The sequence below is a fragment of the Maniola jurtina genome, chromosome 4 (genome assembly GCF_905333055.1).
Source record: "Maniola jurtina chromosome 4, ilManJurt1.1, whole genome shotgun sequence".
NCBI classification, from domain to species: Eukaryota; Metazoa; Arthropoda; class Insecta; order Lepidoptera; family Nymphalidae; genus Maniola; species Maniola jurtina.
Window position 1 is genome coordinate 9021292 of NC_060032.1, and position 14040 is coordinate 9035331.

At 37.9% G+C, this 14040-nt stretch overlaps 2 protein-coding genes across 2 annotated transcripts; one reads left to right on the top strand and one right to left on the bottom strand.

The window, feature by feature from the left end:
- The first annotated feature begins 2971 nt into the window (after window positions 1-2971).
- On the top strand, window positions 2972-9646 carry LOC123864492 (lipopolysaccharide-induced tumor necrosis factor-alpha factor homolog). Its single transcript, XM_045904975.1, has 5 exons — window positions 2972-3048; window positions 3455-3520; window positions 4065-4130; window positions 6486-6616; window positions 9474-9646. The coding sequence occupies exons 2-5, from the start codon at window positions 3467-3469 to the stop codon at window positions 9568-9570; spliced, it is 348 nt and encodes a 115-aa protein (XP_045760931.1). The 5' UTR covers window positions 2972-3048; window positions 3455-3466; the 3' UTR covers window positions 9571-9646.
- Window positions 9647-11784: 2138 nt separating this feature from the next.
- Window positions 11785-13503, bottom strand: LOC123864489 (protein Mpv17). Its single transcript, XM_045904972.1, has 3 exons — window positions 13364-13503; window positions 13059-13332; window positions 11785-12163 (listed from the first exon to the last, which is right to left on the bottom strand). The coding sequence occupies exons 2-3, from the start codon at window positions 13248-13250 to the stop codon at window positions 11804-11806; spliced, it is 552 nt and encodes a 183-aa protein (XP_045760928.1). The 5' UTR covers window positions 13251-13332; window positions 13364-13503; the 3' UTR covers window positions 11785-11803.
- Window positions 13504-14040: the final 537 nt, after the last annotated feature.

The following is a 14040-nucleotide window of genomic DNA, read 5'->3' on the forward strand; positions in this document are numbered from 1 at the left end:
TACCTATGTTCCCCGATTACTCAAAGACGCCTGGACCGATTTGGAAATATTTTTTTTTTGAAAGGATACTTCGCAGTTGGTCTCATATAAATTTTATGAAGATCTGATGAATATGTTCGGAGATGGAGAACAGAACTCCTCAATGGATAAGAACAAATTGCTCGTGATCAGTGTAAACTATAAAGTAAAAAATAATTTTTGTTTCTACACGTGTAATGTACGTATGAAGTCGAGCGAGCATAATAAAAGAAACTAGAAATCCAAGTGTGAAGCTCTTTTACTTTTTAATTGATAATAAATTCTAAAAAAAAATTTTACTTTTTAGTGCTTGTGGTTTTTGAAGTCGGTTTTATTTTTCTTTTGGAATTTTTTTAACCGACTTCAAAAAAAGGAGGAGGTTCTCAATTCGTCGGAATCTTTTTTTATTAACTTACCTTGTGCAAGTGGGCCTTAAAAGTATACTTTTGTATCTTAATAGTGCGTACTAAGCCTTATGTTGATTTTTGTCTTTCATAAGTGTTAAGAAGCAATTCCTAAAGTGTGTTCCGTGCATCTTAGGGTTTTCAATTAATAACGAAGATTCTGCGAGTCCAGTGAAATTCTTAAGGTGCATGACACCGGTCACGGGTCTAACCGCAAAATTCAAATTTAATTTGGTTTCGCAATTTGTAAATTAATACGACAAAGTAGGCTTATGGCATTCTAATTTATATTATTATCGATTACACAAAAATCTTTACTTGAAACTGTTCAGTTTAAAAATTAGTTAAAATAATGAGTTTGATATTAGTTAATCACAAATTAGTCGATACTATAACCAATTTCTTAAACTCGACCCTTTCAAGTAAAGATTTTTATATAAACCTGTGAGGATGACACTGCCATTGGCCCAATTAAAATTCCATAAGCCTACTTTGTCGTATTAGTTTACAAATTCCGAAAAACTATATTCAATTGAATTTCGCGGGAAGACCCGTATCATGCACCTTAACAGGGGTGTCTGCGTCACTTACAACATACGATTGTAGTTCGATTCTCATTTCTAGAAACTAAAATCTGTGCCTGTGGTTTTTTAGATTTCTCTAAAAATATATACTTAGTTTTACACTACACGGGCACAAAGATTTGTATTTTTCTATCAAAATACATAAATTGGTTATCACGAATGTACCGAGCTAGTACCGAGAATGTACGAACCAGAATATAATTATAAGGATAGCAACAATAATATCATATTTAGGTACTTGACGAGGGACCGTCGAGTTAATACCTCTTAATTAGTGTAAATTATTTTTCGGAGTGCAAACATTTTAACATGCAATAGGAATAGCATGTGGTTAACATGTGTGGGTTGTACTTGTTGGTAGCTGCCAGAAAGCAGGGACGCACCGTGAGTAGGTGGTATGTGGGGCCCTGGGCTAATCCTAGTACCTACTTGGGGGACTGCCTAATATATTATTTTATCACACTAATATTATAAAGGCGAAAGTTTGTATATGTGTGTGTATATTTGTTACTCTTTCACGCCCAAACTTAGAGTTAGATTATACCCTGGATTAGAACATAGGCTACCTACTTTTATACCGGAAAATCAAAGAATTCCCACGGGATTTTAAAAACCTAAATCCACGTGGACGAAGTCGCGGGCAGCATCATGTCAACTATAAAAATCGATAATGACGCCGGTATACGCCGAATTGATGGATGAACCTTGTTCGATTGTGAATGACTGCGTTTGTGAAAACAAAAAAAGATGCATCGAAAGTGAATGGCATTGAAATGATACGAGAAAACGCTACCAAAACTAGCGACGGGGAATTCCCCGTTTCATTCGATAGGCGTGCACACGGTTTTTATTGATATCAGGGTTGCCAATCTTAGCTCACGATAGTATCCATTTTGTTCTCAATGGAGGCTGGGGGCTCTTTATATCCAAGGTGCCTTAGGTTGCAGGACTTGCAGCCCAAAAAGCCCTTATATAGATCCGCCCCTGCCAGAAAGTAGTTTTTCTAATCGCATTGCAGCCTTTTTCGGAAAAGTCAACGAAGTTGCTTCGTATTTGCAGGAAAAATAATAAATATTTTTTTTTGGATTCGGTACGAGAAAGGTAACTGTGTAGAAAATCACAATACCGAATGATTTCCACTTACCCATACTTATATAATTTTCTATAAAAAAAACTTTACAGCGCTTTACAATCTATTTAGGAAGTATTTGCAAACATAATATGTATCTAACTACCTATACTTGCAGAAAAAACAAAAAAAAAACAAAAATGGTTGACATTGGTTAGGTCCCATAAAATATGACGGAGGGTTCATTGGTTTAAAAGTTTGGGAATCCCTGGTGTAGAGCCACATGAACAGATATGTATACGTTCGTGCGTAGAGCATAGTCAAGAGCGTTTATTTAAAAATAAGATAGGTATTATTTTAATTTTTTGGGTTCCGTACCTCAAAAGGAAAAACGGAACCCTTATAGGATCACTTTGTTGTCTTTCTGTCTGTCTGTTCGTCTGCTTGTCTGTCGTGTCTGTCAAGAAAACCTTTAGGATACATCCCGTTGACCTAGAATCATGAAAGGCAGGTAGGTGGATCTTATAGCAAGTAAAGGAAAAGATTCGAAAACCGTGAATTTATGGTTACATCATAAAAACATAATTAAAATGTCTTCATGAACAAATAAAAAGTATTTTCAATAATACCAAGTGGGGTATCATATGGATCTGATCTTTCAATGATCTGATGATGACATGGGCTTCGGTCTTTTCGACTAAAAAGCTTGTTATAAAAGCTTTATGAAGCTTCTTTAGTTGTAAGGAAACTGAAAATATTAAATAAAACCTGTACATTCTAAAACATATTTTTATTTATTATTATGCATAACAGTAAAATACCCGAAATATCCGAGTACGGATCCCTCGGTGCGCGAGTATGACACGCACTTGGTTAGATTCTTTTTTTGATAGAACATTCATTTGAGTTTAATCTTCAAATGGTGTAGGTCGTTCAACAGTTGCCTAACGTTTGCTACATACCAGTTTTACAGGTTAAGAGGCTTGTTGTTTATTAAATTATTTTCGTGCATTTGATTTAATAATACTAATTAAACCTAACCGACCTAATTAAACTGTCATAGCCATTGTATTATAGTAGGTATATATTCCTAAAGATTATGATTTAGGCATGAGTTTATGAGTGAATTGGCAAGTGTAGCGTTAATTTTTTAAATAAAGCAATGTTTAGTTAGTTAGGTAAATAGATATAAGTATTTACATATAGTTTTGCTAAAATTTGTGCCCTTAGTTATAAAATTAATATCGGTGACAATTTATGGGTGACATAGGTAGGACTTATTAGGTAGTAGGTATCTATGGTGCACGTCTCTACCTGCCTACCCATAAGGATAATTTTGAATTTCTCAAATTCTTAACTATCTATCAATAATTTTAAAGGAATCAATAATAATGACTCAAGATTCGGAACTTCTGTATCCCAGAAAACCTGAGTTGGCGAAAGATGTAAGTACCTAAATTAATTTTAAAAAATTATTTAACTTAGTACCTACCTTCTAGACTTAGAGGATGCCCGCGGCTTCGCCCGCGTGGATTTCGGTTTAATAAAATCCCGTAGGAACTCTTTGATTTTCCGGGATAAAAGTAGCCTATGTCCTTCCCCGGGATGTATCCTATGTCTATACCAAACATTAAAATCGGTTCACCGGTTGGGCCGTGAAAACGTAGCAGATAGACAGACACACTTTCGCATTTATAATATTGGTATGGATCTTATTCTCTAAATAACTTGGCACCATGGCTTTGCCGGTAGGAACCTTAGCTACGGTTGAAAACTCCTACCAGATCAGAGCAGAGACAATTTAGAAATCCCAGTTTTCCCTTGCCGGGAATCGAACCCCGGACCTCTGACTTTTAAGACCACAGCGCTCACTACTACGCCAGGGCCCAGCGAGGCCGTTAAAACACAGACATGTGAGCGAGGAGACCTATGAGAGACATAAGTCTGAGCCATCTGTCGCCACTTTTAACCTCCAATTTTTTTTTTCAGGAGGAAATGGTATCAATGTCTCCAACATCTGTAGTTAACGTTTCCTCTCCGTACGCCCCGAAAGCGGTAAGTACCTCGCCCTATTTACTCTGATGAAAGAAAAAAGTACCTAACTATAGTTACCTACCTATCTATAGTTACTTACGTTACCAGAGTTGTTACGAATGCAAAAAATTTGACAGCCGCGGCTGCGGATTTCAGGATTTTTAAAGATTTAAGTACTATGTTTTATTTAATCAGAGAACAAAATAAAAAAAAAATCAGTCGTAGCTTTTACTTATCTAATAAAAGCGAAATACCACTCACTCACTCACTCACTGACTGACTAATCACGAAATCTCAGGAACTACAAAGCCTATCTATTTGAGTTCTTCATAATATTCTCAAAAAGTAGTGTGAAACCTGCTAATCCGCACTTGGCCAGCGCAGCGTGGTGGACTATGACCTAAACTTCTCAAATTCTGAGAGGCGACCTGTGCTCAGCAATGAACGCGATGGGTTGATAATGATGATTAATTGAATCATTTTAAACTACTTTTAGGGTTCCGTAGCAATAAAACGTCGTTGTCGGCCTCCTAATCGGGAGGTTGGGGGGGGTTCCATTCCGGGCACCTCTAACTTTTCGGAGTTATGCGTGTTTTATTAACTTTTAAGCAATAAATATCACTTGCTTTAACGATGTACCCTATAGGTTCTCTTGACAGACACGACAGACAGACAGACAGGCAGACAGACAACGAAATGATCTTATAAGGGTTCCATTTTTTCTTTTAAGGTGGATGCGACGGGTCTGCCCGCGAAATTCAAATTTAATTTTTCGCAATTTGAAAACTAATATGACAACGTAGGCTTATGGCATTTTAATTGCGCCAATGGCAGTATCATCCTCACAGGTTTATGGTTTATATAAAAATTTTTACTTGAAAGGGTCCAGTTTAAGAAATTAGCTCTAGTATCGACTAATTTGTGAACTTATAGTCGACCCGTCTCATGCCCCTTAAGGTACGGAACCCTAAAAATTGAAGTGTTACAATGTGTGGAATGGATGGTGAATTTGTAATAGTGAATAGGTATATCTACCTAGGTGTTTACAAGCGATTCTTTGTTTGCCACTTGAAAGCTAAGCTTTCAAGACGTGGCATTAATAAATTCTTACGTCTAGGTGAACAGGGCTCTCTCCGTCAGTCGTTTCATACAATCGTAGTTCCAATTTCATTTGAATATTAAGCAACCAAAGTCCATGAAATTTTGCAGACATATTCTAGGAACTAATATCTGTGTCTGTGGTGTTTTAGATTTTTCTAAAAATATGTAGTTTTAAAATTACAGGGGCTCAAAGATTTGTATGAAAATTTTTAAGACCGCGTAACTTTGAAACCGAATATTTTAACAGAAATCTGGAAAACCACAGACATAGATATTATTTTCTAGAATATGTCTGCAAAATTTCATGGACTTTGGTTGCTTAATATTCAAATGAAATTGGAACTACGATTGTATGAAACGAGTGACGGAGAGAGCCCTCTTAAATCAATCTTGCTGACAAGGTACCTACCTACTCCTTGCTCCGATTGTGAGTGGCTGCAGACTATCTATGGGTGTTTCTTAGAACTAGCAATTGAAATTTGAAACCAATGGGACGCTTTTAATATAAACACAATTTTAAAACTGAGCATAAATTCCAAAGGAAGTAGGTAGGTACTTAAGTAGGTATACCTAGTGTGAGTGCGAGTGGGAGTACTTAGTTTAGGTACAGGTAGGTACCATATAATGTTTGATCGAAAGGCTAGTAGTTAGGTTAGGTAGGTACGTATACTAACTACTAAAGTACTTACTATTGAGTCCTAGGTCGGGCCAAAAAGAATGCCTTAGTATTCATGGGTTTTCTGTCAAGCTGCTAAGATAGCAGCCCGTAAGTAGTTGAGAATTTTTTTTTAACTAACCCCCGACCCAAAAAGTGTTATAAGTTTGACGTGTGTATCTGTGTATCTGTCTGTGGCATCGTAGCGCCTAAACGAATGAACCGATTTTAATTTAGTTTTTTTTTGTTTGAAAGGTGGCTTGATCGAGTGTTCTTAGTTATAATCCAAGAAAATCGGTTCAGCCGTTTGAAAGTTATCAGTTCTTTTCCAGTTACGGTAAACCTTCACTTGTCGGGGGTGTTATAAATTTTTAATGTAAACACTTGTATCTTAGTTTATTTTAAAGGGTTTTTATAAGTACAATCTGTATAAGTATGACAGTCCTATCGTACCCTAGGTATATATTAGTAGAGATGATGGTTGAAGAAGTTGTTTGGTTGTGGAGGTTGGCATTAGGATAAGCGAACATTACGAAATTATTCGAACCTTTATGAAACCGGGAGCTAATAAAAAATTTATAGGCTATTTGTAAGTTAAGTCTACCTACTCCGTCTTCCAGATTCCGTTGTTGCTGGGTCCAGAGAATACTACGACAATATGTCCGTTTTGTAATTCCAACATCAAGACTTCCGTGAAATATAGAAGTACAACTCGAACACACATAACTGCTGCACTTTGCTGTCTTATATGGTACGCATTTATTCTCTTATTTGGCAGATTAAGTAGGTTACAAAATTAGCCCTTGACTGCGATCTCACGTGGTGGTGAGTGATAATGCAGTCTAAGATAGCAGCGAACTAACTTGTCAGAAGTATCTATGGTAATTTTTTATTGAACCACTTGAAACGCTACGCGGCATCGTACCGGAACGCTAAATCACTCGGCGGCACGGTTTAGCCAGTAACATTAAGGGGCAAGCGACGGGTCTGCCCGCGAAATTCAAATTTTATTTGGTTTTTCGCAATTTGTAAACTAACACGACAAAGTAGGCTTATGGCATTCTAATTGCGCCAATGGCAGTCCAATAGCCAATGGCAAAAGGGTCCAGTTTAAGAAATTAGCTCTAGTATCGACTAATTTGTGAGTTATAGTCGATACTAGAGCTCACAATATATAAACCTGTGAGGATGATACTGCCATTAAGGGAGGTTAAGGCTCGCCTTGCCGAACTCCGTGACGAACAATGGGACAGGAGGCTGAGTGAACTAACGCCTTCGCATGTAGCCTACTACAGCCTGGCGAGAGCTCTCAAAGCCGACCCTGTCTCGGCCACTCCTCCACTTTTACGTCCCAACCAACCTCCCGCTTTTGAAGATGTCGATAAGGCCGAATGCTTGGCCGACAGCCTAGAATCCCAATGCTCCCCGAGCACCATCTCTATAGACAAAGCCCAAATAGAACTAGTTGAAAGCAAACTAGAAACTATCTTCTCTTCCGCCCCAGAAGGCGACCCCATCCCCCCGACGACTAGCGACGAAGTTCGTCAAATTATCAAGGAATTACACGCCAAAAAAGCTCCAGGTCCCGATTCTATTAATAACAAAACCCTTAAGCTACTCCCCGATATACTAATCAACCTCCTGGTTGTCATTTTTAACACCCTCATGGCGGGTTGCTCCTTCCCCGATAGGTGGAAAGAAGCTACCGTCATAGGTATCCCCAAGCCAGGCAAACCTAGGAACCTCCCTACAAGTTACCGACCCATCAGCTTACTCAACACCCTTGGCAAAGTGTATGAGAAAGTCATACTCAGCCGACTTAAGTCCGTGGTAGAGGAGAAAAACCTCCTAAACGACGAGCAATTCGGATTCCGATCCAGACACTCGTGCGTCCACCAAGTGCACCGCCTCACGGAGCACATCCTTCACAACTTCAATCGATTCAGTGTGAATGGTGTCCCTACGGGAGCCCTCTTCTTTGACGTAGCCAAAGCTTTCGACAAGGTGTGGCACGCCGGCTTAATATATAAGCTATACCATCTAGGCGTGCCCGAAAGACTCGTACACTTACTACGAGAATTTCTCACCAATCGAACTTTCCGCTACCGACTGGACGGGACTCTTTCCTCCCCAAGGCCTATCCGAGCAGGTGTCCCTCAGGGCTCCGCGCTCTCACCCCTCTTGTACGCGCTGTACACCAGCGACATTCCCAGATCCCCCGATGTCCACATAGCTCAGTTCGCGGACGATACCGCTCTATTCAGCTCTCATGTAAAACTCCAAATTGTTAAAGCTCGACTCCAAAAGGCGGTCAGTAGCCTAGGCCACTGGTTCCGCCTCTGGAGAATAGAGGTTAACCCGGAGAAAAGCGCAGCAGTGCTCTTTCAAAAGGCAAAAAGAAAATCACTTGACACACTCCGACGGACCGAATTAACCCTTTACGACCGCCCCATTCCCTGGCAAACTAATACCAAGTATTTGGGTGTAACCTTCGATAATAAGATGAGCTTCAAGGCGCACATACGTAGAGTCCGTAAAAGGGCATCGTATGTTATGAGTCGTCTCTATCCCATGATCTGCGCTAAGAGCAAAATGTCACTCCGACATAAAGTCACGCTATATAAGACGTGCATCCGGCCAATAATGTCATATGCCTGCATCGCATTTGCACATTTGCCACCCTCCTCCCTCAAACCCCTCCAAGTCCTACAAAACAAATTCATGCGCATGGCCACAGGCTCCCCGTGGTACGTGCGTAATGTAGACCTCCATAGAGACCTCCAGCTCCCGACCATAGCCTATTACTTCAAACAACTTTCCAAAAATTATTTTGAGAAAGCCACCAAACACCCCAACCCCCTGGTAGTTGGGGCATCAACTTATACCCCCGACCGTAACGACCCTCCCGACAAAAGACGCCCAAAGCACGTCCTTAACGATCCCGACGACCAAATTATGACGGACAATGCTCCCTTTCTTGTAGGGCTACACGATTCAAACAATTTACAGCGTCTTCGCCGGCGAAGACGAGGTCCCCGATTTCTTACGTCACCCGGACGTGGACTCACGCCACGGCCTCGGGGACGTGTGGACTAGCTAGTCCGACCAATCCACCCATCCCAACGTCAGCCTAAGCCGTGGTCCGAGCCTCACAGGAGGCGCCCTTAGGAGGACGTTGCCTCCGACCTCTACATCTATTTTCTTCGAGCCCTAGGGCTCATCCCAGGCGGAGCTTCGCGCTTGCCACCCCCCCCGGTGACGCTGTAGCGGCCAGTAGGGCCTACGCAGCATAGTCAATCCGAAACAACACACACACACAATACTGCCATTAGTAACCATTTTGTTTTGGTTGGTTGAATTTTCAAAAATCCTCCCTAGTGGATTTTACGTCATACGTAATAGCTTTCTGCATGCCTTTCAGCCCAATCCGTCCAGTAGTTTGAGTTGTGCGTTGATAGATCAGTCAGTAGGTACTATATTTAGATTGATGTTTACTGTTGTTATGAGAATGAAGTCATATCAGTTGATTATTATTATTACCTATTTATTCTACTTAAATAATTTTTATTAGGTACCTATAGTAATTAACCGTGGATTTTTATTTTCAGTTGCTGCTGTTGCATCCCGTATTGCATGGACTCTGCGAAAAATTCCGATCACTACTGCCCAAGTTGCAGTAGCTATATCGGAACTTATGAGAAGTAAAATTGAATACACATCCAAAGAGCGGCACACCCAAAGACATATTTTATGTACATTAAATCTACCTACTCGTACCACACATGAATATTCTGTTCCTTAACATGCACGAGACTGGTCTGCCCGCGAAATTCAAATTTAATTTAGTTTTTCACAATTTGTAAAATAATACGACAAAGTAGGCTTGTGGCATTCTAATAGCGCCAATTATAGCAGTATCATCTACACAGGTTTAAATATAAAAATCTTTACTTGAAAGTGTGCAGTTTAAGAAATTAGTCAGAGTATCGACTAATTTGTGGGTTACTCTCGTCGAATTATTATGACTACCATTTCTTAAACTGAACACTTTACTCTTTACTTTACAGTAAAGATTTTTATATAATCCTGTGGAGATGATATTGCCATTGGCGCTATTAGAATGCCATAAGCCTACTTTGTCGTAAATTGCGAAAAACCAAATTAAATTTGAATTTCGCGAACAGACTCGTCTAGTGCACGTTAACAAAATCCTTCTTTTTTTTAAATTTATTTCAGAATTCAGAACATCTTTCTAGACCATGATGAAAATTCTCTTTGTGGAAATGTTTTTAAATATTTTTTATTTTATTTCTTTTAAAAACTCTTTAAGAACCTGTTTTAGGCGTAATGTAGCGTAGTATAAGTTATAAGTATCGGGATTAAGAATAAATGCAGCGGCATGTGGATATTGTAAGGGCACGCTTTCTCTAAAAAATGTGACCTGCCCTCACTGCCATTTTTTACCCGACCACATTAAAGCCAAAAATTTCAGTCTATGAAATATTATCTAGTACGTTTGTTGTAATGATCCACCGTGGCGACTAGACTACTGAGCCGATTTTGATGAATGAGGTATCAATCGATTCGTTACTATGGTCCGGGTGACTTAGGTAGTGTACATCGTTATTATTCTAAGATACATTTTAATTTTTTTTTTAATCGTATCGAGTGAAATTTCAAAATATGAAAGAGAAAAATTCTGAGTTCATATCTAAGTATAAAATTAAGTAGGTGCCTACCTCCTATATTTTATATTTATGAATTTTACTTACTGATTAATTAAGACAAAAGAACAATTTTACTATATTTCAGCCTTTACTATTGGCGCCGAACGCAGCGTCGCGGCTGCGCGGGCGCCTTGATTTATTTTCTATAACTTTAATGTAGTGGACAATACGCTAAGTAAACGTACACTTTTATACCATAAGTAGAATTTAAATACTTATTATTTTTGTGCACTAGGTACCTACGTAGCTAGGTATAAGCGGTAAGAATGGCTACGGATGCTGCTTTCGCAGGTCTGTTGTTCGGTGTTTATAACACATTTATGTAAGATTCTTTTAATACACTTATTATAAATTCATTAATATTGAGTTTTATTTGCTTATCCCTCGACACTCATTGATAAATTAAATAAATAACAATCGGTCAAGGCGGGTCGGACTCGCTCGCGAAGGGTTCCGTATCTACCATCTTAGTAACAAGAAATAACACTTGGGTAACGTTTAACTGGACGTCATATTGTATAAATATCATACAAATAGATTAAGAAATATTAAAAATTATTTCCCCGCTTCAAAACGTTTCTAATTTTAAGGTGGATGCGACGGGTCTGCCCGCGAAATTCAAATTTAATTTGGTTTTTCGCAATTTGTAAACTAGTACATCAAAGTAGGCTTATGGCACTTTAATTGCGCCAATGGCAGTATCATCCTCACAGGTTAATATAAAAATCTTTACTTGAAAGGGTCCAGTTTAAGAAATTAGCTCTAGTATCGACTTATAACTCACAAATTAGTTGATACTAGAGCTAATTTCTTAAAGTCGTTCGTATTAGTTTACAAATTGCGAAAAACCAAATTAAAATTTGAATTTCGCGGGCAGACCCGCCTCATGCCGCTTAAATAATATTAAAAAAACGAAAATTTGAAAAAAAACATCAAAATCGGAGGTGTTTCTGAGGACTCCCTAAGATTGTCTGTTTTACGACTTCATTGATTCCACTATAATATGTGTTATAACAAAATATTCCTTTTCATCACAACATTTATTTTTAAAACTATTAAAGATTTATGTATGAAGATACAAATTAAATAATTACTACAATAATATGAGGTAGGTACATAAGTAGGAACTAGGATCTAATTTTGGTAAAATTATTTTTAAAATTAGACAAGGTATACCAAAGTAAATAATGTGATCATTAAAAATATTATTTTTATTCTAGTAATTGTTTAGTACTATTTGTTTTCCAAGACAAATATGTATTCCAAAATAGTGCAACAAACTGTACGAGTAATACTTGGTACTGAAGAGGAATATAATAAAAATTAACTAATTGTACCCAAGGCCAAATGTAGTAGTTTGATTTAAGAACATCAAAGTAATTATCATGCATGTCTTTTTCTATTGAATTCCAAGACTTTCCTTGCATAGTGCCAACTGCAACTAAGATGAAAAATAAAAATGTTGGGGCAAATATAAATTGATCTACAAATACTTTTTTCATAGCCACAGTTTTACCAGTTGCACCTACATACTTGTTTAACAGGCCATACCATACACGCAGAGCGGGTCCCTGAAAAAAAACAAAGTTAATGCAATTGCAAGCTATAATTTGTATACTTAAGTAAAAATATTATATACTTTCTTACATAAGTAAAAACCAGCCAAGTGCGAGTCGGATCTCGCTCTTTTAGGGTTCCGTACATAATTAAGAAAATCATGTTTTGGGTGTATGAAAACATTTCTCTTCTGAGATAAAATCCAAAAAATGTAAGTTTTTTTGGTCACACCTTACAAACTATTTTATATTTCAGTATTTATTGTTTAAACACAGCATAAGGTACATATTATACCGAAATTTCATATTCCTAACTAGTTGTTTTTGAGATAGCTCCCATCACAAAAATGGTATAAACCGACAACTTTGACTTTTCCTTATTTTTTTAAATAAAAAATATATTCGTAATCTACTGAATGAGCTCTAAACAATGACACCCCACATGCTAGAAAAAAAAAATTTCATGGCTACTCTTTCATGTAGCCTTACATGAAAGAGAAGCGGGGAAAACATTTTTTCCCAGCTTTTTTAGCCCCCCTGAAAAATATTTTAATTGAATTTATAATTCCATATTTAGTTTTAGGTCAACCTTCTACACTAAATACCATAATTTCAGTTTTGTCATTTAGTCTACGAGCTAGACCTGTAACACGCGGACAAACAGACGGACAGACAGACAACAGTGACATTAAAAAGGCTCCATTTTTACCATTACTAAAAATTAGATAAGTAAGATAAACTGACTGACTTATCAATGTAGGTACTACACTAACTCAACTCAACTAACTCGAGTTCTGAAGTTTTGAGATTTTATGTAGGAAGGTAAGTACTCTTTATAATTAATTAAAAAAGGGTTTAGAGAAATCTCAACATCATAAATCTTAAAAAACTTAATATTTATTCAACTTACACCAACAAAAAGTCCAATAGATGAAAATTTAAGAGTTCTTTTGTAATCAACTGTGGACTTTTTCTCTATTATGATTTGTGCAATAAGATCACCAGCCCCCATTAAAGCTCCAGTTTGAATAGCTTGAACTAAGTAAGGCCGTCTAGCAAGTACTTTTTGATATATTTGAAAAATACCCCGAGCTTTTGCCATTGTAGTACTTACAGCAAGGCTTAATGAGTTAACAGTTTACACTTTACAAACAATCAGTATTCAGTATTATTCATCTTCATAGTTCATCGGAAGAAGGAGTTAATGTATTCTGTTAACAAGACTGACAAGAGTAGGTAGAGTAAAGATTTAGATTTCTCGGAACGCTGATCACATCACAGATCACTAGTCACATCACAGGTGGGCCGCAAAGAGTATGTAATCACTACGTTAGTGGCCCGGCTCCATCCCGGCCCGTACCATACCTATCTGACCTATATTCAATGTAGGTATATTCCTACTCTGTGGATTAGACGCTTTTTTTTCTAGCCATAGATAATAACATTTAGACAGTGCTACCAACTGCGTTGAAAAAAATATAGGTAAAAGCCAACTCGTTTCATATACCTATTAGCTCTAGGTACTCCTTATCTTACATTTTTTGGAAGTTTTTGCTGATTATATGCAAAAAGCGGCCCAAGATGGAAGGTTTTACGGTATTTTGCGTTATCATTTTGCGCCACTCTGTGCGACCAACTCGTAGAAAATTTTGTGTCACCTTTGCGCTATTTGTAGCAATATGTACGGCCTGATCCGATTAGATGACGCTCGCTCACTATTGGTTACTATGCATTGTTGCATCAAAAATGCCATAAAATCCAATCACAAAAATTGAGATTATTATCATGATTGATGCAGTTTTTCTGCAATCAACCAGCCGGTTGCGCTACGGTTGCAGTGCTGCCAAAGTGATTACATACTCTTTGGTACTACCGGCTGTTGGTTGGCAACG

Excerpts from the sequence above, each read along its gene's own strand:
- LOC123864492 (XM_045904975.1), top strand. The coding sequence starts at position 3,467 with ATGACTCAAGATTCGGAACTTCTGTATCCCAGAAAACCTGAGTTGGCG. Across the intron at positions 4,131-6,485 it reads CTCCGTACGCCCCGAAAGCG|ATTCCGTTGTTGCTGGGTCC; the intron begins GTAAGTACCTCG and ends TCCGTCTTCCAG. Across the intron at positions 6,617-9,473 it reads GCACTTTGCTGTCTTATATG|TTGCTGCTGTTGCATCCCGT; the intron begins GTACGCATTTAT and ends TTTTATTTTCAG.
- LOC123864489 (XM_045904972.1), bottom strand. The coding sequence starts at position 13,250 with ATGGCAAAAGCTCGGGGTATTTTTCAAATATATCAAAAAGTACTTGCT. Across the intron at positions 12,164-13,058 it reads CTATTGGACTTTTTGTTGGT|GGACCCGCTCTGCGTGTATG; the intron begins GTAAGTTGAATA and ends GTTTTTTTTCAG.